Source organism: Canis lupus, chromosome 5, assembly GCF_003254725.2.
Source record: "Canis lupus dingo isolate Sandy chromosome 5, ASM325472v2, whole genome shotgun sequence".
Lineage (NCBI taxonomy): Eukaryota > Metazoa > Chordata > Mammalia > Carnivora > Canidae > Canis > Canis lupus.
In genome coordinates this window covers 76,946,269-76,970,242 of record NC_064247.1, presented here as the reverse complement: position 1 = coordinate 76,970,242, position 23,974 = coordinate 76,946,269, and the positions used below count along the sequence as shown (strand labels likewise).

At 41.7% G+C, this 23,974-nt stretch overlaps 1 protein-coding gene and 1 long non-coding RNA gene across 6 annotated transcripts in view; one reads left to right on the top strand and one right to left on the bottom strand.

The window, feature by feature from the left end:
- HYDIN (HYDIN axonemal central pair apparatus protein) overlaps positions 1-23,974 on the top strand; it is a 383,279-nt gene that overhangs the window by 308,183 nt on the left and 51,122 nt on the right. For all 4 annotated transcript variants that reach the window (XM_049110700.1, XM_049110701.1, XM_049110698.1 and 1 more), the window contains 12 exons: positions 471-570; positions 2,457-2,625; positions 3,058-3,296; positions 5,022-5,139; positions 11,004-11,208; positions 11,973-12,208; positions 14,112-14,263; positions 14,377-14,566; positions 18,027-18,129; positions 18,355-18,633; positions 20,575-20,717; positions 23,149-23,367. In XM_049110700.1, coding sequence (XP_048966657.1) covers positions 471-570; positions 2,457-2,625; positions 3,058-3,296; positions 5,022-5,139; positions 11,004-11,208; positions 11,973-12,208; positions 14,112-14,263; positions 14,377-14,566; positions 18,027-18,129; positions 18,355-18,633; positions 20,575-20,717; positions 23,149-23,367 — 2,153 coding nt within the window. The remainder of the gene's footprint in view (positions 1-470; positions 571-2,456; positions 2,626-3,057; positions 3,297-5,021; positions 5,140-11,003; positions 11,209-11,972; positions 12,209-14,111; positions 14,264-14,376; positions 14,567-18,026; positions 18,130-18,354; positions 18,634-20,574; positions 20,718-23,148; positions 23,368-23,974) is intronic.
- The window catches only part of LOC112646615 (uncharacterized), a 57,870-nt gene continuing 42,710 nt past the window's right edge, over positions 8,815-23,974 (bottom strand). The window contains exon 4 of one of the 2 annotated variants that reach the window (XR_007410979.1): positions 8,815-8,950. This is a non-coding gene — a long non-coding RNA (uncharacterized LOC112646615). Of the gene's footprint in view, positions 8,951-19,487; positions 19,629-23,974 lie in introns of those variants that run through there. The other variant, XR_007410978.1, reaches the window with a different exon arrangement.

Here is a 23,974-nt window from a genome sequence, read left to right as displayed (position 1 = left end):
TAATATTGTAAACTGTGAAATAGCATATCATAGTATATGATATGACCATTAAGATTACATTTATAAGAAACTTTTAATTATATGGGGAAATGCTTATGATGCAGTGCTAAGTTAAAACAATACAAATTTAAATGTAATATTCTAACTATATTTCTTAGACACTTGATGCAAAAAAAAATTTAAATACCAAAAACTTTAGCTATTAGAAAGCATGACAGGAAATACAGTGGTCCTAAGATGGAAGCTAGAGCTACTGAAGTTGAATTCAATGTAAGAGCAGCGTCTATTGTTTGTTTGCTGAAACTCAATTATAGGAGGGCTTTTTAGCCACAGTGTTTTCAGAAAACAAATTCTCTGAACTTGTCACCATGGATTTTCCATGTGACTTCAAAAAGAAGTTCCCCCACTTCTCACTCCCTCGCCATCCTCTCACCCTCCCCACCCCCCATCCTGGCCCCTGGACTCTGCAGGAGCTGAAGGAGGCCTCGACTTCGGGATTGTGAGGGTCATGGAAGAGGTGAAACAGCCCCTGCAGCTGAAGAACCGTGGGAAATATGAGATCATGTTCAGGTAACCTGAAAACCATCAGGCACATAGTCATCCACATCCACTTATGGGGAGAAAAATGTTATCTGAGAGATAAAAAAACAGAAACTTGATTGAGGAAATCATAAGAACCATCTCTGCTTTTAGCCTCTCTCAGGCTTCAAGTGAATGGAACTCCAACTATTAAGAGCAGAGACTTTCACACTTCTCTCAACTCTGTGGCTTTACAGGGACCTTAAGGTCCCTCTCGAAGCGCCCAGAGCCACAGAGATCTGGGGGTGGGAGAGAGACTCACAGGGAGAGGTTGGGAGGAAGATGTACTAGGTGAGGGAAGGTCCTGAGGGTGGAGGGAGAGACTAGAGATGAGGACCTGGCTGGCCTTCAGCTGTCCTTCCCTCCTTTCGGCTCATATCTGTTTCATACGTTGGCATTTCACGTAAGATTCCATGTGGGGAAGAAAAGGGATTTTTGCAATTTTCTTTTTTTTAATTTTAAGAACCACTGTGTTGTAGAACCCAAATGATGGCCTGGTGGAAAGGAGTGCCAGCTTGTGCTCATCTCCTGAGATAAAATATGAAACACTAAATAAGGGAGATTTCTCAGAGAGGAAAGGGTGCCAGTGGGTGGCGGAGGGAGGAGGTCACTCAGGCAGGGCCACACAACCCTTGCAGGCAGTGCCAACACCCATGGCCAGTCTCTTTTGGGGAAGATTGTCCTTCCCCTGGAAGAATAGATGGTTGATAAAGGGACTTGCCCTCATAGACTTAGAAGAAATTCCATGCATTCATGATAGTTTCATTTCAGCTAAAAAAAAAAAAAAAAAAAAAAAAAAAAAGGCTGAAATGAGAGAGGTCCTACCTCAGGGCTACCATAACTAGACCCATACATTGAAATATATAAATATAAATATAAACTTAACAAACCTAGAAGAAAGCCATTGTCACCTTAGAATTAGCACTGAATGGAGTCTTGGCCACTTGTGAGCTTTGTTGTAGGTTATCATGGAGCATTAGTTCTGTTCTTCTAGGTTACATGGACTAACCACCCTCAGGTTGGAGCAGATGATCAAAATTCATTGAAAGGACTTGCAGTGGGTGCCTAGGTGGCTCAGTCCATTAAGCATCTGCCTTCAGCTGAGGTCACCATCCCAGAGTCCTGGGATTGAGCCCCATATTGGGGTCCCTGCCCAGTGGAGAGTCTACTTCTTCCTCTTCTGCCTCTGCCCTTCACCCTACTCATTCTCTCTCTTTCTCTCTCTCTCTCTCTCCCTCCCTCCCTCCCTCTTGCTCTCTCTCAAATAAATAAATAAAATTTTTTAAAAAAAAGGAAGGAAGGAAGGACTTGCAGAGAATGGAGGAAGCTCAGGTAGCAAGCATGTAGCAGTGGAGTGGCCAGGTCTCCTAGAGTGTGGGAACACCATTTAGGTCCCCACAGCAACTCCAGATGTCCCACCTCAGCTTGTATTCCTTGCTCCTGCTCCAGTCCCTCTGTCATTCTCATGAGTCTGCTGCTCTCTGTGGCTTTTCACCTCGTCCACATTGGGCCATGGCCTCCCTGTACAAGTACCTCTGTTAAATGGCCTCTCCCTCCACTTTCTCTCCCTCTTTAGATCCTCTGACTTCTGCATCACTGTTCCCTGTGTGTGGGCTGTGTTCAGTCTCAGAGAGGGGAGGAGGAAAGGAAGGGATACAGAGACAGACAGACAAATGGATGAATTAATTTAGTTGGTCCTTATCCAGCCTCAAGTAGCCCTGTTAGAGATCTCCCACAAAATCTCTCTAGTGGTACTTCTAGACGCAGTGCTTAAGCAGGACCAGAGGCAAAGCGACACTCAACAGTCTGGAGTCTCCTCTCTAGTATCTTGGGTTCCCCATAATGACTGCAGCTGACCTTTCATTCCTCTCTTTCAGCTTTTCTGTGGATTCCTTAGGGATTTTGTCAACCAATGTAAATTCTATGATCTCAGTCCAACCCAAGAAAGGCTCATTAATTCCAACGGAAAAGCCCACAAATGTCCAGGTGTCATTTCGTGCCAAAAAGGAAGTGAAGTTTGAGCACCAGCCAGTTCTGCGCTGTCAGGTACAACAGCTCACAGGGAGGATTCACTCAGTGGCAGGATTGTTGGACTCATTTCAAAAGGAAGAGTACATGGTCTAGCCCATGTTCCAGGGTTTGTGTTTTTGGTCCCAAGCTAGCAGGCAGAAGTAGGTCAAGTGGGGGTGGGAGTGCAAAGTCATCAGGAATCGAGAGTGCCAGACAGGCAATATAGCCTGTTCAGTCAAGTACAAGAGCAGAGTGGGGAAGTGAAAGAGGAGGTCAAGTCAGTCCACGTTGATCCATGGCTGGTACATAGTAAGTTTAATATCAGTGTTTGCTAATATTGTTGATGCAATAATATAAAGAAAATGAAATTGACTTCATTTTAGTGATGAAAACAGAGAATGAAATAGACAGTCCTGGGAACCCTGGGCACTGTGGCTGACATCTTCCTACTTCTTCCTCCCTTTCTAGATTATCGAGCCCAATATCACAGAAGGAGGTGAAATCATTGCCAGCATCCCAATTAAGTTTTCTGTGAACGCAGTGTACTCCAAATACAACATCAGCCCCTCCTCCATCATCAACTTTGGCGCTTTGATCTGCGGCAGTCGGAAAAGCATCACCTTCACCATAGAAAATCAAGGTGTTACGGACTTCAAGTACGCCCTCTACAGGCTGACAGGGGAGAGCCCCATTCATCAAAAGAAAGCGTAAGACAAGTATTTACTTAACTCAGGCCATTCCCTGGTTAATTAGCGCATTCTCTTTTACAAAGAGTTTTCATTTATTTTATCTAAATTCACCCAATCCCCTTCTGTGGGATGAGGTCAATAGGGTTTTAAAATGGCTCATCCAAGATTGGGCAAGAAATCAACAGTAGATCTCAGTTCTGAACCCATATCTCTGACCACAGATTTCATATGCTTTCTTACTGCTGTCAGATATATGATAAATTTAATTGAACAGATGTAAAGGCTTCCTCATGAGGTTGTGTCTATTGCCCTGGTGCTTCTAGAATGCTACAAGACTCACAGGAAGTCATTGTCCTGGTTACTGTTCTGTAGGATGCTGGGGGGCTATTATAACCACAAGCTAAGTCAAAAGAAATCATAACTCTGCTTCATGTGGGGGCGTGCAGAAGGTACCCGGGAAACGTAGACTAGAGAAGCATGCTACACCTTCTATCCACCAGGACTGCTTTGCTTTTACCTTCTCTGCATGAAGATGCTGTATCACAACAGCTTAGTTGTTCTAACAGCAAAACTCCGCATCCTTCAAAAAGCAGCTCTTAATCAATGTACTGAAACAATTTACCTCTTTGAGTGCTTTTAGTTGTCATGTTCTTTTTATGGCAAATTTAGGATAGTTTTACCCATTCCCAAGGCGCTTTGTCCTGACTAATTAATTGGCTCTCTAATTAATTAATTTGAAATGGACTTTCCAATTAATTGTTTTAAATCCGACACACCTTGTTTGTAATCGTTTTGCATTTTTGTAGATATCCTCTTCCATTGTTTGCTAAGTTTGGACCTATTAAGAAATTTTGAGTTAAGCTGTATAAAGACTCTTTCAAAAGAGAAAAAAAAAAATCCTACCCTTTTTCTCAGTGGCTTTTATAATAAAACTTGGTGAACGATTCTTGCTTATTAATACTGATATTTGCTTCACACACACAAAAAATAATGTCTCTTTCTTCCAAATTTAATTTCAACTTAATTTTTTAGCATTTATTTTATAATAATTTAATACTGTTTATAGATGTATTTGTATTTTGCTTTAAATTGTTTTTAATTTTAGTTTGGTTTTCATTTTAGTATGTACAAATTCATGCAAAATGTGCAAAGGGGGTTGAACTTAGTTGTTATGGTCATTAAGCAAGTGAATGCTCAACTGTATAAAACTCTCAAAAGTTTAAGATTGCACCTCAAATGCATTTGACATTGTAGGTTAAGTGGCCTCTAGACAAACTAATTATTGGGTAAAACAGCTACCAGAACCTATGTTTAAGCTATTGCTTAAACTCAGTTTTAAAACACCATGACTATAAATGTGAAGAAAAAAGGACAGAATTTAAGTTTATTTGACATTTCACTTTTTTAAGATCAGGTTAATCTACAAATGATTTTCTAGAAATAATTTTCACACACTGCTTTTCAGAGAACTCACGTAAACATTTAAACATTATTGTGTTCTTGCAGTAATTTTCAATGTCCTTATGAATCATATTTAATAACTCTAATGACTACAAAGTTTTCTTACAATTGTTAAATGAGGTTGGCTAATGATATATAAATAAGCTGACTTATTTATAAGTCACGGGGTACCCCCGTGGCCATCTACCCCTTTCCTAGGAAAAGAGACAATAGAACTAGTAGATAGGTAGTATTTAATGTCACCACCTCAACCTGAGAGTGTACCCTTGCTTCCTTAATCAGAGTCAGCCATATTAGACATGCAAGATCCCGGGAAAGCGATAGCTTCTACAAGACTAGCCCTTCCAAAGCAGCCAAGTTCTCTGATGCTGTTCAAAAAGAAGTAAACATCCCAAACCAGGTGAGCACCCTTTCCTTGTCACAAGAACTCTGGAAGGCCACCTCCCCACTAGTTCCCTCCTGAGTAAGCCTTGCAACAGCTACCTCCCTAGCTAGTAGGATCTGAACCAACTGTGGCAGCAATACTAGTTCTATTGAAACACCACTTCATTTTCAGACAAGCCATTGATATTTATTTTTTTAAGCCATTGGCTTTTAATTTAGATATCCTCTTTTGTTTTAAAACCTTCATTGGCTCCTCATCACCTTAAAATTAAGTTTCAGCCTTCATATATATTATAACCAAGAATCATTTGTTTATAAGAAAGAAAGCCCATTTGGACTAGCTTAAATAAAAGCAGATTTTAAGACTTCTGTTCTTGTACAATGAAGTAGATATACCTTTCTTTATTCTGTCCAACTAAATACAACTAAAAACTCTGCACATTGTGTGCAAAACAAACATTAGAAGACTAAAAGGTAGAGAGAAAAAAATCAGACCCAGACCATTGGGACCCAATGAACATCACAATGGTGAGTTCCCTGAGTTTTATTTTTGCTTCATGTATCTAAAACTGGGTACTAAAGGAGCCAGCAACTCAGAAACATCAATAGACACAGACCAAAAAAAAAACCTCAACCAAAGCCTGCTCCCACTAGCCAAAGGACCAGGAAAAAGAGCAGCCTAGCAGGATAGAAACTTTCAGGTAAGGACTATTCTATTTCAGTCAAACACAACAGGAAAATCTGTGGCCCTACCTAATCTCTGCTAGCAAAGGACATTGGGGAGTCTAGATTTATACCCTATCCAGCTTCTCATGAGGTACCCCAAAACCCTGACAAAGTTGTGTTTGAGAATGCCCAGCAGGGAGCTAGGGTTTTCACTATCCCCTACCATTGTCAGTGAAGCCACCCCATGGGAAGCCTTGATTTCCACCCCAACCCAATGGTAATGAAATGTTCCTTCCTCCCCTACAATGGACTTCCCTACCCTAAGGCATCAGCAGAAGAGCAACAAGGCACTCTACCCTTCCCCACCAGGTATGTATCTGTCTAAGACTAGTGGGGAACAGGAACTATCATCCCTGCCTAGCAGTTGTAAGAGTGAGGAATCTGGACTACCACCCCACCTAGTGGTAATGAGGCAGTGCCCCCATGTCCTTTGCCAGAGTGGTGTCAGAGAAGGTCAGCCCAAATAGATTTAAATAAGATCCAGAGTCTCATAATTGCCAAGATTCCCAGGTTTCAACTCAAAAAATCACACACCATACCAAAAAGTAGAAAGATCTCAAACTGAAAATAGACAGGTAATAAGTTCCAGCATTGATATAACTGTTAGAATTATCTGACAAAGATTGTAAAGCAGTGACATAAAAATGTTAAAGAGCAATTACAAATATGCTTGGGATAAATGAAAACATAGTCAGTTCTCAGCAAAGAAAAAGAAGATATAATGAACCAAATGGAAATTTTGAAAGTGAAAACATAATCAGTGAACTTGAAGACAGAACAATAGAAATTCCTATATCTCTTTCCTATTGCTCCCATAACAAATTACCTCAAGTGTAGTGGTTTAAGACAATACAAACTTTTTAGCTTATACTTCTGTAGGTCAGAAGCTTGACATAGGTCTTACTGGGCTGATGTCAAGGTATTGGCAAAGCTGTATTCTTTTCTGGAGACTTTGGGAGAGAATCCATTTCCTTGCCTTTTCCAGCTTCTAGAAGACATTTGTCTTTCTTGATTCATGATTTCCTCCCTCCATCCTCAAAACAAGCCATGGTGGATCAAGTTCTTTTCACATCACATGACTCCAGCCTCCTCCATAATGATGTACCTTAGGCCTGCTTTTTCCACATATAAGGACCCTTGTGATTACACTGGTCCCAGGATAATACCCCATCTCAAGGTTCTTAATCATATCAACAAAGTTTTTTTTTTTCCATATAAGGTAACATATTCACAGGTTCCAGGGATTAGGATGTAGACATCTTTGGGGAGCCATTATTCTGCCCAATCCAAACCAGAGAGAAAATAGACTCTGTTTTGAGTTCTGTTGAAAATCTATTTGAGGGATACCCAGATGGCTCAGTGGTTAAGCATCTGCCTTCGGCTCAGGGCGTGATCCTGGAGTCCCAGGATCGAGTCCCCCATTGGGCTCCCTCCATGGAGACTGCTTCTCCCTCTGCCTGTGTCTCTGCCTCTCTCTCAGTGTCTCTCATGAATAAATAAATAAAATCTTAAAGAAAAGAAAAGAAAATCTATTTGAGTCTAATGAATAAAAAAATTAACAGACCATGAGGGACCTGTGGAAAAACTCTAACATCCCTGTCATCGAAGTTCTAGAAAGAGTTAAGAAATAGAGTTGGGCTGGGGCTACCCTGGATGGCTCAGTTGGTAGAACATGTTACTCTTTATCTCATGGTCATGAATTTGAGCTCCACTTTGGGAAAGAGATTATAAATAAATAAACCTTAAAAAAAAAGAAATAGGGTTGGGCTGAAAATGTACTCAATGAAATGATGATTGAAAGCTTTCCAAATTTAGCAGAAGATATAAACCTATAGATTCAAGAATCAGGGCAAATCCCAAATAGGACAAACCTAAATAAATCCACACCCACATACATCATAGTCACACTTCTAAACACTAAAGACAAGAAATCAGGGCACCTGGGTGGCTCAGTGGTTGAGCATCTGCCTTTGGCTCAAGTCATGATCCTGGGATTCTAGGATTGAGTCCTGCATCAGGCTTCCCACAGGGAGCCTGCTTCTCCATCTACCTATGTCTCTGTCTCTCTCACTGTCTCTCATGAGTAAATAAATAAAATCTTTTAAAAAATAAATAAAGACAAAAAAATCTTAAAAGCAGTGAAAGAAGACACCTTCCGCATAGGGGGACAACTATTTGAATGATAGCAGATTTCTTATAAAAAGCCATAGGGGCCAAAGGAAAGTCGATCAACATTTTGCAAGTGCAGGAAACAGGTAACTGAAGCCTGAATCTTATATCCAGCAAAAATATACCCCAGAAACAAATGGAAAATTAAAACGTTCTCAAATGAAGGAAAACTAATTTGTTACCAGCAGGTCTCTCAGAAGACTGGCTTAAGGAAGTTCCCTGAACATAAAGTAAATAATAAAAGAAGGAATTATGGGGACAGCTAGCTGGCTCAGTCAATAGAGCATGTATGAGTCCTGACCTCAGAGTCATGAGTTTAAGTCCATGCTGGGGGTAGAGATTTCTTGAAAAAAATTGGGGGGCACTTGTGGGGGCTTAGTTGGTTAAACGTCCAACTCTTGATTTCATTTCAGGTCATGATCCCAGGGTTGTGAGATTGAGCCCAACTTTGAACTCTATACTCAGTGGGGAATCTGCTTGAGATTCTGGCTCTCCTCTCTCTGCCTCACTCTCTCCCCCGCCCCCATCAAAGAAATAAATCTTTTTTAAAAATCCTTTTTAAAAAAGAAGGAATTAGGAAACATCAAGAAGGAAGTAAAAACATGACAGGCAATTATGTGTGTAAATTCAATAGACTTCCCTTCTCCTCTTGAATTTTCTAAATAATGTTTATCAATTAAAGCAAAAAATTATAACACTGTCTGATATGGTTCTAAGTGGATGTAGAGGAAATATTTTAGACACTTATAAAAGGCAGAGAGTGAATAAGCAATTGATCGACAACATGGCAAATACTATACCTGAGATGTGTGTGGAGGAAAAAGCTCCAGAAAGGTGAAGGAATGAAGTCTTACTGTTCCTGGTAGCTGTTAAAAGTCATTGAAGGCTTCACAGAGGAGGAAAATTTACTTGTATATTAGGATTGTGGTCAGCTACAAGTAAGAGAAAATCCAACATTAGTGATCTAAATAGATAGGATATGGGAGGTCCTTCCTTTCTTTTTTTTATTAGCTTAAGGGTAGAATTTAGTGATTCATCAGTCACATATAACACCTAGTGCTCATCACATCAAGTGCCCTCCTTAATCCCCATCACCCAGTTACCCCATCCTCCCACCCATCTCCCCTCCAGCAACCCTCAGTCTGTTTTCTAGAGTTAAGAGTCTCTTATGGTTTGCCTCGGTTATGTTTAAATAAGGTAGGCAGTTGCTTGTGTTGGCTTAGAGACTCATTGGCGTTTGTGATTCTCCTAACTTTTCTTCATGGCCCCAACATGACTGTAGCAGCTCCAGCCACCAAATATGCACTGAAGGCAAAAATAAAGAGAAAGTAGGTACTCTGCACTCTCTGGACACCAGTAATTATTGATTGCATTTGGATTGAATTTTCTACATGTTGGTTTCTATGTCTTCTCAAATATTTTCTTCTTTAACAGAATAAAATTTATTTAACATACATAATTTTCTACATATGTTTCTATAACTCTCATCCCTTCTAATATATGTTATGTTTGGGGTTGGGGTTTTTTTGTTGTTCATTTTTGCTTGTTTGTTTTACCTTCTTCACTTACTGTATCTTCTTTGCCCTCAGTGAAGCAGCCTCTCTATAATACCCTAACTTTCAGTTCCAATGGCCTTGTCTGCTTTCTCACCTTGGCAGTTCACTTACAAGGTCACACCCTGGATCTCACATCAAAGGAAACTTAGGTACCTCTGGACTCTTGATTTCTAAGATTCCTTTCTCTGACCATCATTCCTTTATCCCCACTTACTGCTTCAAGTCCACGCATCTCAGCTGTTCTTTGTCCTCAGTGTGACCTAGCTCCTTTGAGACAACACTCAACTGTGTTCTTATTTCCCAAACCTTCTCCTTCTTACAAATTTATATTCCCCCAACAGTGCACAATATATTTTTGATACTATCCATTCAAACAGGTGTGAGGTGATATCTCATAATTTTGATTTGCATTTCCCAGATGATAGGTGATCAACTTTTCTGGTATGATTATATTAAGAACCTCGAGATTGGGGAGATTATCTTGGATTATCCTCAGCCCGATGTGATCATAAGGATCTGGGAGTGGTAGGAGGAATGGGGAGATGTTGGTCAAAGGGTATAAACTTCCAGTTATAAGATGAATAAGTTCTGGGGATCTAATATTTGCATGGTGAATCTAGTTAACAGTACTGTATTATATTTTTGAAAGTTGCTAAAAGTAGATCTTAAATGTTCTCATCACAAAAAAAATGGTAATTATGTAAGCTGATGGACGTGTTGACTAACTTTATTGTGGTAATGATTTTGTGGTATATACCAGTATCAAATTAGCACATTGTAGCTCTAAACTAATACAATGTCATATGTCAATTATATATCAGTGAAGCTAGTTGTGGGGGGAAGAAGAGGAAGGAAGCTCCTAGGAACCAGAAGAGTGTATGATAATATCCCATTTTTTGAGTACTAATTCTTGCCAGATGCTATGTTAATGCCTTACACACATTTTTTCTTTTTCACTGAAGCCTCCAGGAACTCAAGGTAGGGGCATTAGCCCCATTTCATGGATAAACTGAGACTCAGGAAAGTCACTTATTAAAGATCAAATAGTTAAACTATATCAGGGGTAGGATTCAAACTCATGAGTATCTGACTCAGAAATCTACAACCTTAACAGTGTTCTGTGCCCCTTTGCCAGCAGATTCCTATCTGGGTAAGAGTTGTACAGACATGGAATATGTCTGTTTCCTTAAGCTCCCATCCAGTCACAGTTGGTCAGAAGGAATGTGCATAGAAAGAAACACAGAGGGAGCCTGTCCCTAAAGATTCCCCATTCCCTCCCTTCCTCCAGGAGAAACCTGGGGTTCAGAGAGAGCCTGGAGGAGAGGCCCCACCAGTCCCCTCTTAACACCATCTCAAAACTCTGGTGTAAGGGCTTAGACTCTCACTCACTCTACCTCCACCCCTCCCAACCCCTCCACCTTTCCTGCAGGCTCGCTTTACCCATGGCATGTTCACTGTGTACCCCGGGTTCGGCTCCATCCCTTCCGGAGGAATTCAAGTGATCACTGTCGACTGCGTGGCTGACCCGGTGGGAAGGTGTGAGGAATTCATAGCCATCGATATATCTGACCGAGACCCAAGAGACCAGCCAGCTGGCATTCCTTACAGCTTGCTGGCCGAAGCCTGTCTGCCAGGTACTGAGCACTCAGAATGGACAGCACCCTCTTTTTTTTTTTTTTTTTTTTTTTTGGACAGCACCCTCTTAAAAGACCCTCCCCTTCTCACCATGCAAATGTTTAGCCGAAATGGCTGCACTGCTTCCTATGGGTCCTTAGAACTCCCTCTAGTGTCTTTAGCCATATTTTTCCTTAAAAGACTTACAAGGCATATACACCTAAAAGATTTGCAGCTTTAGACTTCTAGTCTTCTAGAGTTTGGTCCAGGAATTCTCAGACAAATAGTGCTATCTGGGAGTCATGGTGTAATGGGATATGGCGCAAGACCCAGGACCACTGAATCCTGCTCACGGCCCACCAATTCCCTATAGGCAACATATGTACAGAGAGCAGTGATCAATGACTGTGCATACTCTAGCTTTAACTAGGCAAGATTCAGGTAAAGTGCAGAGAGAACTCCTCTTGCTTTGACCATCAGAACCCTGTTGCTTTGCATCAACATGGGCCAAATGCCCACTTCCTTCCTGAGCCCACCCCAGATCCCAGATCTAACCTCTCCTTACCACTGGGAGAAACATATTGGTTGGGGTCTGACAACAAATAAGAGCAGTACAAAAAAGGAAGAGAAGATGGAATTTGTGCCATCACTCCCACCCCCTTGTGTGAATTCCTCTACAGCTCCTCTATATATGACTGTCCTCCATCAGAATCCACATCTTGACATTAGCAATTACAGAAAAACAGAAACTGGGCTATCAGGCCTTGTCTCTCATTCTCTCCAGCCTTTGTGACTGACAACAATGCCTTGATATTTGAGGAGCACCAGATTTGTAGCAGTGCCAACCTGCTCAACATCCTACAGACAATAGAGAGTGGAGGGCTGTTCGTGGAGGATGAGAACAAGTTCATCTTCTGCAATGTCCTGGTGGGTCATCAGGCCAAGGCTCGGTTCAAGATTAGCAATGTGGGAAAGATTGCTTGTGATGTGAACATCGTAGTTAAGCCTGTATCCAACAAGGTAAGCAGCCCCAAATGGCCCTGGCCCACTGTAGTTGGCATGAAGCCTTGGAATGAGCTCTTAGAAACCCTGATCTAGAGCCACTAGACCTGAGTGGGGATTATCTGGCTCTCAACCCCTGCTGGAAGTCATGTGAGGTAACTGGGCGGTCTCCCCCTAGGCCAAGAGTATACATTTGTCCCAGTGGGTGCCTCCTCTGGGTTTGAGAGTGGTACACACTGATGAGCAACTCACTCATCCAGCAAACACCCAGCTCTGTCTGTAATAGATGAAGCATTGTGGGGAGAGCCAAAGATGAGTGCCAGCTCAGGCAGGCTGTCTCATGTTGTGCATTTGTCCGGTAAGAATTTGGGGGATGTCAGGTTATAAGGGCAAGGAGAAAGGATGAGCATCTATTGACCCCTGCTGCATACTAGGCACTGTGTTAAGTTATTTACATTTATTGCCTCAGTTCACCCTCACAGAAAGTTTGTATTATTAGACTTTATATTACTCTCCTCATTTTAATTAGGAAAATGAAGCCTAGGGATATAGGCTAGGTTTAAAGCCAAGCTTTACCCATACAGGAGGTAAATAATAAATGTCCCTCTCAGGGCCTGTAGATTCAGAGTTCCCTTCCTCTCCAAGTGAGACCATACTGAGATCCTTTGTCCTCACAGTGGAACAGAAAATTTAGGATGCCAAGAAAGAGAGAGCTCAGTCAATAACAATCAATCAGATGTGCTACAAATACTGCCTAATCTCACCTTGGCCACTTTGTTCTCTGCCCAAAAGTGGACTCTTAGCCCAGGTGGTCCTCGTGCCCCCAGAGCTGGCATCGTTCACATGGCTGATAGTGGTGGGGAGATCACTGCAGGGTCGGCATAGTCTAGGGCTGCAGAGAGGGTGTGCATTCCCAAGGGACTGTCACTACAGAGGGGTAGGGTTTGAAAGACTATCTCATCCCTTGTATGACTTGTCTCAGGCCCTGGTGACATCCAGTCATTACCCTCTGACCTTTTTTTGACAGGGGAAGGTTTCTTCCTATTCTACACTAAAAACAAAGAGTGAGAGAGCCTGATTTCTAAAAGATTTTTAATAGGGGATTTGTAGACATATAGTCTCCTCCTCCCTAATCTGCAGACTATCCCTTGAAAAGAGCAAAGAAATCTTAGTGCCTTCAGCTTAAAAACAAGAGCGAATAGTCAGTCTTGAATCCCATTTGTCACTCTTAAGAATAAAAAAAATCATTTTGAGGCCTTACCAGGGTCCCTATAGTCCCTACGGTCTTCCCAAAAATCTGCCACAAGATGGGAACAGATAAAATGCTATGGGAGGTTGTTGCAGCTAAAGCTCTTGGAGTTGCAGATACCAATTCAGGATAGTCCAAACAAGAAAGGTTTGCTTCAATAAATCAGAGACCTCAGACAAAGGTCAGAACATACCCTGTAGCCAGAGCTGTATGGGACTGGAACTGTCACCTGTAATGCAACTTTCAGAAAACCAGCAGAAGCTCAAAGGCCACATGCCACTCACTCACGGTATCTCCGTTGTTCTATTCTCTAGTCTGGCTTCAGTTCAGCTCTCCATCAGCAACTGCCAATGATCTCTGGTCATCTTAATTTGTTTGAGAGAGAGTGGAGAGGGAGGGAGAGAGAGAGAGAGCGAGGTGGTATCTGAGATTTGGGTTAATTCATCTCTTTGAGTCAAATGGGTGTAGCCAAGTCCCGCTAGTTATTGCTCAGGGGTGGGTCCCAGAGTGTGTAGGCTGCTCCTTCTAGGGGTATGACTATGTAGGAAATGGACCTTGTCAACCACAGAGTTGAGGTGAGGAAGATTTCACAGCAAGGGCAGTCGAGACAAGAAGGAAGCCCTATGTAGATGCAAAGTGGCTAACACGCTGATCCCTGCTCCTCCTCCTCAGCTCGTTGCTCGAATCGTTGACATTTTTGAAGTGGAGCCTAACAAGATGTGTGTTGCCAGCCGCTCACATGCCTTTGCCACGGTGACCTTCACCCCGCAGACCATGCAGACCTACCAGTGTATCTTCGAGGCTACCTTGGATGGCTTGCCTAGGTACCAGCACCCCCAGCTCCCTCTCCTGGGGCAGGGCTACGGGCCACACCCTCTATGGAACATCATTCCTGGCATGCCAGGCTGACAGGCCTCTGTCTTCCTGTTCCCTGCAGCAGCCTGACCAAGAACCGAAGCCTTGTGTTTGATATCGTCGGGGAAGGGAACCTCCCTCGGGTGACCGTAGTGCGGCCAGTCCTCTGCAACCAATATGGAAACCCCTTGCTCCTCTTTAAGAGGCTTCTGCTTGGTCACTCAGAGAAGCTGCCTCTCATCCTCAAGAATAATGGCACCATCCCTGCCCAGGTACTGCTGGAGGCAAAGTGTGGGATGGAAAGGGAGAAGAATGATTCAGAAGTAAGACTTCTAACATAGAGGTCTCCACCATACCTGATCCTCGAAAGGACTTCTTTGATTTTCCTCCTACATTAACCTGTGTGAGACATGGGGCATGCAGAGCCGCGTCAGCCATAGCATCCACACTCCAGGAGCGTAAGGAAGCAGATTACATAGCGCACTGATAGTTACTATGTGAAGCCAGTGCGCAGTGATATACCCTGAGCAGAGTGAGGAGGACTATGGGTGTCCTTGGTGTCTTCTTTGTCCTTCACTTCTTTCTGTAATGAGCACTGCATTTTTAATAAGGAAGAAACAAAAGAAACCTCCATAGGGGTGAGAGATGCCACATCTGAAGGGATTTTAGTTCAGTGATTAAATTGTGCTTTCATTTAACCACACACAAAAAAAGGTCATACATTGTGTAAGGGTTCTACAGAAAATTGTAGGACATTTGAAAGTGATCTATTCCCATCTAGGGGAATCAAGGAAAATTTCACTATAAAGTGACATGGAAGCTGGGCATGGCAGGATAGGTGGGTTTCAGGAAGGGAGCATGACAGTAAGTGCATCCCAGCTGGAGGAAGAAAACTATTCAAAGGCAAAAAAGCAAAAAATGTGTCCAGTACAAACAGGAATGAGTAAGCACCCAGCTTCGTGAGAGCACAGGGACTAGAAGAGCAGTGGGAGATAAACATAGAAGGGTGGAATAAGGACAACTCGTGGGAGGCTTTGGATTCTCTCTATATTTTAAACCCTACAAGATGTTCTTACTATCATTGTTGGGTTTTGCTGTTTATACAGTCAAGGCTCATTTCAGCTTACCCACATAGTCACCATTTATATTGCTCTTCACTCCTGCATAGCCATCCTCCCATCTGAGATCCTTTGCCTACCTCCTGAAGAATAATAGCCGGTACTATTCCCTTCATGCAGGTCTGCTGGTAGTGAATTCTCTCAGCTTGTATTTGAAAATCTCCATTTCTTCTTCATTTTTAGTGTAATTTTTACTGACTATAGAACTTTCACTCGGCAGTTGTTTTCTTTCAGCAAATGAGAGCTATCATTCCAGCTGTGTCTAAAATGTTCTGTTAAGGCGATCTTTTTCTTCTGGCTTTGTTTAGCATTTTCACTTTATGTTAGTCATCTGCAGTTTCACTATGATGTGTCTAGGTATGGATTTCTTTTCATTTCTCCTTCTTGGAATTCACCAGGCTTCTTGATTCTGCAGTTTATGTCTTAAGTCAGTTTTGGAAAATTCTAAACATGTCTTGAAATATTATTCCTATTCCATACTGTCTCATCTCTCCTTCTGGGGAGGGGGCAATTCACTGTGTGGAAGACCTTCCCTTTGTGTCCTATATGTCTCACCACCTCACTACATTGTCCATCCATTTTTCTCCATAATTTCTTGGGACTTATCTTCAGCTCATTAACTTTCCCTTTAGCTGTATCTAATTTTCTATTAAACCTTCCATTGAGCTCTTAAGTTATTATATTTTTCAGTTCTAGAATTTCTATTAGGCTGCTTTTCAAATACACATAATCCGTTTTTAGGATTTCCTGTTTTATGCTGAAATTTTCAGACTTGGCTTTATTTCTTGAACATAGTAATCACAACCATTGTGCCATCTATACCTGGTAATTCCAAAATCTGGAATCCCTGTGGAACTGTTTCTGATATCTGCTATTTCTGCTCATTTTTGCCCATGTTGTCCTTTCTCCTCATGTGCCTGGTTATCTTCAATCATGTGTTGAGTATTATACTTGAAACATTACTTAGAAATAACAAGACTAAAAAAAAAAAGAAATAACAAGACTAAGGGTGATGTTATTTTTCTTCAGAGACCATTTTCATTTGCCTCTGCCAAGTACTTGGGGACATTAGAAACTCAGGATCACAAAAACTAGTTTTGGGCTTGAGATTTTCTGGATTATATATATGACTCAAAGCAGCATTGCTACCCTTGGGGCAGCTGGTTTATATCCAGACTATCTTTGGTCCTGTTGGCAGGTCCTTTGGGGTCCTAGTCTATAGGAAAGAAGATATCCACCTTTCACAAGATTTTTGCCCTCTTAGCACCAAGAAGCCATCAAAAGCACAACTGAGCTTCCCACCTGCCTCTTCTAGACTGGCAAACACTCAAAGTCAAAAACACCCTCAGAAATTTAGGCTGGCCTCTCTGGATTACCATGCTCTCCTAGACCTTGGTCTGGCTACTCTTCATTATGTTCTTAGCTCTGTGATGCTTTAAAAATGTGTTTCTCTTGTTGTTCTCATCTTACTTTGTTTGTTTTGAATCCATATTACCTAGTGTACCATTACCCTGAATTATTTCCATTGAAGTGGAACCTAATAAGCTGTATGTCGTCAGCTGCTCACATGCCTTTGCCATGGTGACCTTCACCCCATAGACCATGATTGTAGTTTTATAAAATGTTCTAGCATCTAGTTCAGTAAACTACTGCTTACCCATTCCCCATTTTTCTAATTTTTAAGCAATTTCTGCATATCTAGTTTCTCAGATGAACTTTAGACATCATTTTATAATGTTTCTCAGAAAATCCAACTGGAAATCCTAGAAATTATTTGGGAAGAATTTCTACCTTTAGAGTATTTAGGCTCTCAAGAGCAAGATTTAGAGTTCCCATCCATTTACCAAGATCTTTTTATGTCAATTTTTTTCATATAAATCCTCCATGTAGTTTCTTACTAAGATTGTTTATAAACATATATTTTTTCTCAGAAGCTTCCTTTGAAGTGTCACTATTTCTTTCTTCTTTTTGCCTCACTTCTTATACTGTTCAATCATATTTGTGATGGTACCAGCATTACTATCTTCTAAAACTGTCTGCTGAGTTGCCATACCTAAAATCAGATAAATGACTTTAGTTTTTTAATCAGCTATGGTGGTCCAGAAAGCATCCCTTTTCTCCACCTAGGCCAGAAGCCCACTTTGGTTTTCTTCTTAACTTGTCAGGCTGCTCAATATGACACTATCAGGCAACTAATGCGTTAGCACCTGGAGATACTGATTTTTAGGAACTCATATTCATGTAAGCCTTTATAGAATGATGAGTATTAATTTCCATTTTATTAGTCTAGTGTATATGTTACAGCCAGCTCTGTCAACAGCAGAGTTCTTGGCAAGCCCGTTTTGATACTATTTAGCTGAGTGATCTGGAAAGTCACTTATACTCTCTGGACCCCCAGTTCCTTACTTGGATAGTAAGGGCTAAACTAAACTTTCATTTTCCTCCCCTTGTCTGATATTTATTTTATCTACCTTTTAATCAAAAATTCAAAAAAGTGAACACTGGGCACAATGACTTTTTGGGTACTTCCCAAACAGTGCTGTGTCTCAATCCAGACTCAAAACCCATGAGCAGCCTGTAAGCTTAACACTCAACCTTGCTTTCCTTCTGCCAGCTACATGTTGATCTGAAGGACCAACAAGGTGTCTTCTCCCTGAAACGGAGCCCCACCACCTCCTACATCTACATCACAGAGGAAAACAAACCACATGCAAAAGGTAAGTAGGGGAAGTATAGCTTCTAGAGGGCAACGGGTCCCAGGAGCTGTTTTGTTAGGGAACTAATGAGGACCCAGCCAGAGTAAGATGCTCCATCTCATCACCAGTGGCCTCTGTAGGTAAGTCTCATTCCCACACATTCCCTCCCTTGAGTCAGGATCTTTTTTGTTACATCTTCCTTTAAACTGCTTCTCACTCTCTATGGTCTCTCTCTTCTTTTTGCAGCAAAGAAAGCTCACACAGCCTCTCTGGTTGTTCCTCCTGGAAACACAGCTGGATTTGAGGTTGTTTTCCAATCCCAGAAGGTTGGGAGAATGACAGGTATCATCCACTTGTCAGTGATCAACAACCAGTATGAGGAGACTATCATCCACATGGTAGGAGAGGGTTACGAGGATGACATCACCTTGGACAACATCCATGGGCTGGTGGTTTCCAGTAGCCCCGAGACCCCAGAGATCTCTGAGATCATCGAGGAAAATACTATGGAAGACTTGGTAACAGGTGAGAGAAAGAGCAGTAAGGTATTGACAACTGTTGGCTCAGGTCATTTTAAATAAGAGTACAATTTAAATAACAGATCATCCAGCTTCCTGGGAATTTAGGAAAGCATCTCCTCTTCATTACTGTATGTTCCATCATTCCTGGCTCAGACAATGACTTCAATCACATGTTCCCTTAAGGACTATTTATTGAGCATCAGCATGTATGTACCAGGCACCATGCTGAGCCCTGGAGCTCCAAAGAGCAAGAAGAGAGTCTCTGCCTTGGGGAGCTTATAGTTTTAGCTAATTTCAGTTTAGCTAAAACATGAAATTCAAAATTCATATTCTAGATTAGCTAAGGGAGCACAGATATGTATCTGTCTAGTTTTCCCTGTTTCTTTCAGCTGGCTTGCATTTACATTGTCTGTTCCATAGGAACCGTGTATCCTAGACATTCCAAGAGAAACCGTGGGCTTCCCTGATTAAAGAAGGTGTAGGTTTGTGCTGTCTCTAGAACATCTTTCTCTATAGCCTCACCACTCACTGCACTGTCTGAGGACCTACAGCCGCAGCATCACCCAGGAGCTTGTTAGAAATGAGAATGGCAGAGCCACACCTGCACCTCAGGCCTACTGAAGCAGAGTCTACATTTTATTTAGCAAGATCCTGGGGTGACTTGTGCATATATTAAAGCTTAAGACTTGCTCCTCTGTGGTCTTATCAAGTACTGCAGCTTCATTTGGTTGACTATATTCTTTGGGGTAGGAGAAAATTTATTTCATCATTATTATCAAAAAGCACCCTAATTGTGTAGCTAATTAGTATGAAATGAGTTATAAACACATTCTCATAGTTTTTTTCTAGGAGCTTTATTATAGTGCTAGAATGTAGCATTAGACAGTCTATATGATATGGCTTAAAATCAACACTCCTCATATGTATGGCGTTTCACCCATTTGCAGCTACAAGGTGACATCTCTCTTGTCAGGGGTCAAGCAGGAGCCAGCAGTGACCCTAGTTCAGAAAGCAGATTTGATACTTAAAATAGGGTTACCAGGTTTAGAAAATCAGAATACAGGAGTCCCTGTTATATTTGAATTTCAGATTTTAAAAAAGAAGAGCTTTTTATTATTTGTGTGTCCCAAAGTATTATATGGGACATACTGATACTAAAAATTACTCATCATTTATCTATGATTCAAGTATAACAAAGACTTTTGTATTTTATCTTCTTTTATCTTTTTAATAATAAATTTATTTTTTATTGGTGTTCAATTTGCCAACATATAGAATAACACCCAGTGCTCATCCCATCAAGTGCCCCCCTCAGTGCCTGCCACCCAGTCACCCCCACCCCTCGCCCTCCTCCCCTTCCACCACCCCTAGTTCATTTCCCAGAGTTAGGAGTCTTCCATGTTCTGTCTCCCTTTCTGATATTTCCCACTTATTTTTTCTCCTTTCCCCTTTATTCCCTTTCACTATTATTTATATTCCCCAGATGAATGAGACCATATAATGTTTGCCCTTCTCCGATTGACTTATTTCACTCAGCATAATACCCTCCAGTTCCAACCACGTCCAAGCAAATGGCAGGTGTTTGTCGTTTCTAATGGCTGAGTAATATTCCATTGTATACATAGACCACATCTTCTTTATCCTATTTTATCTTCTTTTAGCTGTTAGTAGTATTGTTTCAGCAAACAAATAGAGTTGGGGACCTATATTTTTCTCTTGGAGGTTAGGGCCAAGGTGGATGGATGGACGGATGGATGGATAGACAAACAGATTTCCCAAGGAGCGAAAGCTTAAGCTAAGGGACTCTAAATTTTTCCAAAATAATCATCAAAGGAGGGAGGGATGCAGGAGGGTGAGGCCCCATGTCTTTCAGGTGCTGCCTCCTAGGGAAGTGAGCCCTAGGAGGAGAGGTGAGGGAGGACTCACCTTCTGCTTCCATCCATAGCTGCTCTGGTGGACCACATCCAGTTTGGGGACTGCCACATTGGAAACAGCTATAACGTGAGCTTCACAATCACTAATCACAGCCAAGTGAACGTCATACGGTTTGAATGGCCCCTTTTAGCTACAGTTTCCTTTTCCCCACAGGTAAGTGAAAGCCACTCACTGTTTTCTGGACTTCTTTATGCATAAGCCAACTCTTATTTGATTGTCAGTCTGTTCCCATGAATACATGGGATGGGATGGATGGTTCTCAAGCTGAGAAACAGCCCAGTAACCATCCCTTTAATCAGACCAGGTACCAGAGGACACCGTTTGTGTCTCCTCTAGTCTCAGAACAGAGAATGAGCTCCGCCACAATGGCTGCTAGGCCGATGTTGAGGAATTCCATAGAAGCCTGTGTGGATGAAAACAGGTCCCAGCCTTCCTATCCCAGAGTGTAGACCTATATCCCCCAAGGTGTATGTTCTTTAGAGCATTAGTCCTGCCAAAGTGGTTCACTCCAAGCTAAAATGGGGGTACTGGGTTCTGTGGACAGCTGAGATTTAGCAAATCTGCAAATTACATCTTTGTCTTAAAGGTGCCCAGGGCCAGTCAGCATACTCAAACCTGGTTAACTTGTTTTACCTGGAATTTCCTGACCCCTTCTTTTAGCATCTCACAGCACACACGTTTTATAAATTGCTGACCAAAGTTTGACATCATACAAGGCTTGAGACAACACAGTAGCTGATCTAGCCTCTGGCTACTTGTTGTTTTTCATAGACAGTTCACTGCTGAGTTCCCAGGACAATGGATATACCCAGATGTATCTGCTGCCTCCTGCTCTGTTTCAGTCACCAAGTCTGTTCAATAAACCTATAGAATTCTAGGGTGGATAGAGCAAGGAGAGTTGGGACCCTATTTTGTCACTTTTTTTAGTGTTTTAAGTAGGCTCTATGCCCAGCATGGAGCCCAACACAGGGCTTGAGCTCATGACACTGAGATCAAGACCTGAGCTGAGATCAAGAGTTGGACACTTAACTGACTGAGCCACCAGGAGCCCCCTTTGTCGCTTTTAAATCTTTGAGGGCTATCAGGAAGCTTTGTTTCCTGGAGGGATGTAAGGTGTCACTCAAAACAGGTAGAGATAAGCTTCAGATAGTCCATTTATTTAGTGTACTCATGTGCACACACTCATGCATATACCCCACACACACATACACGCATTCGTGGCCTTGGAAAATACTAAGCTTTCTTCTTCCTTCATCTTCCAGCAGAGGGAGAGTTTCTATATCTGTCAGAAATATGATAGGACTATTGTGTGTGTGTATACACACACACACACACACGTGTGTGTTTATACATGCTAATTTTTTTTTTTTATGATAGTCACACACAGAGAGAGAGAGAGAGAGGCAGAGACACAGGCAGAGGGAGAAGCAGGCTCCATGCACCGGGAGCCTGACATGGGATTCGATCCAGGGTCTCCCGGATCGCGCCCTGGGTCAAAGGCAGGCGCCAAACCGCTGCGCCACCCAGGGATCCCCTATACATGCTAAACCTAAATGATTTTATGCTATAGACCAAATTAGATTTCCCATTTATCTGGTATACTTCAGTGAATTGCAGCCTTTCGGCCTAAGGACTCTTTTGCCCTTTTAAACATTATTGAAGAACCCCAAATAGCTTTTGCTTATGTGGGTTATGTCTATTGATATTTACCATATTATAAATTAAAACTGAGAATATCTGAAAACATGTATTTATTCATTTTTAAATAATAAACCCATTAATGTTAATATAAATACCATTTTTTTAATGAACATGGCTGTTTTCCAAAATAAAAATTTAGCGAAAAGAGTGGCATTATTTCACAGTTTTACAAATCTCTTTAATATCTGGCTTAATAGAAGTAGCTAGATTCTCCTATTTGCTTCTCTGTTGGATCTGTGGCAATATTGTATGTCATGTAACCTGTAGAAAGCTCCATTGTATACTCATGAGAAAATGAAAGTGAAAAAGTCAACTAACATCGTAGTATTATGATGAAAGTAGTTTTGAGCCTCATGAGCTCCTGAAAAGGTCTTAGGGGTCCCAAGGGTCACCTGATCACACTCTGAGAACTGCTAATGTACTGTGTGCATCTGTCCATAATTCATACAGGTGACACTGACGAAGAAGCACAGGTTAACAGTGTGGTTCCTGGAGCCATACTGTCTGGGGCATAATCCAGACCTTCCAGTATTCATGGGAGGACCATGAGCAAGTTACAAGTTTCCTTGCCTATAGAATAGAGGTAATAGCTATACATCTCATAGGGTTGTTGTGGGGATCAGCAAAATTGTATAAAGGTTTAGAATAGTGCCCATGGCAAGTAATGGTTTGTTTTTAGGATTGTATTTCTATATAAGAACCTCTTTAAAAAAAAAAAAAAAGAACCTCTTGTACATATTTAAGACAATTCACAGATGCAGGTTTGAATGATGTATTTTTGTGAAGACTTTTGGCTCTACCCCTTCTCTAGAATGTCACTATCAGGTATCAAAAGTCCTCAAGCTCGGATTTCCAAAAATACTAATACCAGGCTTTTCCCCAGATTGGCCACCTCCACCCCGGATGTGCCAAGGATATAGCAGTGACCATGAAGTCAGATGTGCCCATCAATCTGAAGAAGATGGGGGTCAAGTGCAAGCTCTCCAGGATCACATTTCAGTTCCCTGCAGACCAGGTCCCTGATTGGGATGACCGCATGCGCACGGTTAAATGGGTGGATGTTCACAGAAACACACCTGGGACTTTTGCTACAAAACGAAAGGTAAGTGAGGACATCAGGCACAAATCTGACGAGGCCTGCCATATAGCTGAGTGCCTGCTGCTCCCCACTGCAGTGTCTCATCATTTCCTTCCTTCACAGACAAAACACACACACACACACACAAACACACACAACAGATAAAGCAAAACAAAACAAAACAAAAAAAGTTTTCCATTTCACTTGACCTTGATTTCAGAAGTGACAAACTGAACTTGCAAGCATGTCACCTGCCAGCCTCACGACGTGCACATCCTGATCCATACAGCTTTAGTTTCAGTCTGGATGCCTCATGAAGCAAGTCCTCCCATCTTCTTCAACATCATGGTTAGCCTTCTAGTTATCTCTTCTTTCTCTCGGGTGTCCAGAATTAGATCAGTTATAATCTTTGGTTCATGATGGAATCTCATCTGTGGTCCAAGCATGCCCCTCTTTTAATTAGTCCTTGGTTGGTTTCTTTTTAATGGTAGAATAAATAGAGATGAACTCACACTCAACATAAGAAGTAAAACATGGATTAGGTGTGTGCTTCTCAGCCATTTCATCCCCATGCCTCCCTCTTAGAGGTAATCACGATCCTGAATCTTGTTTACTTACTCCCTTGATTTTT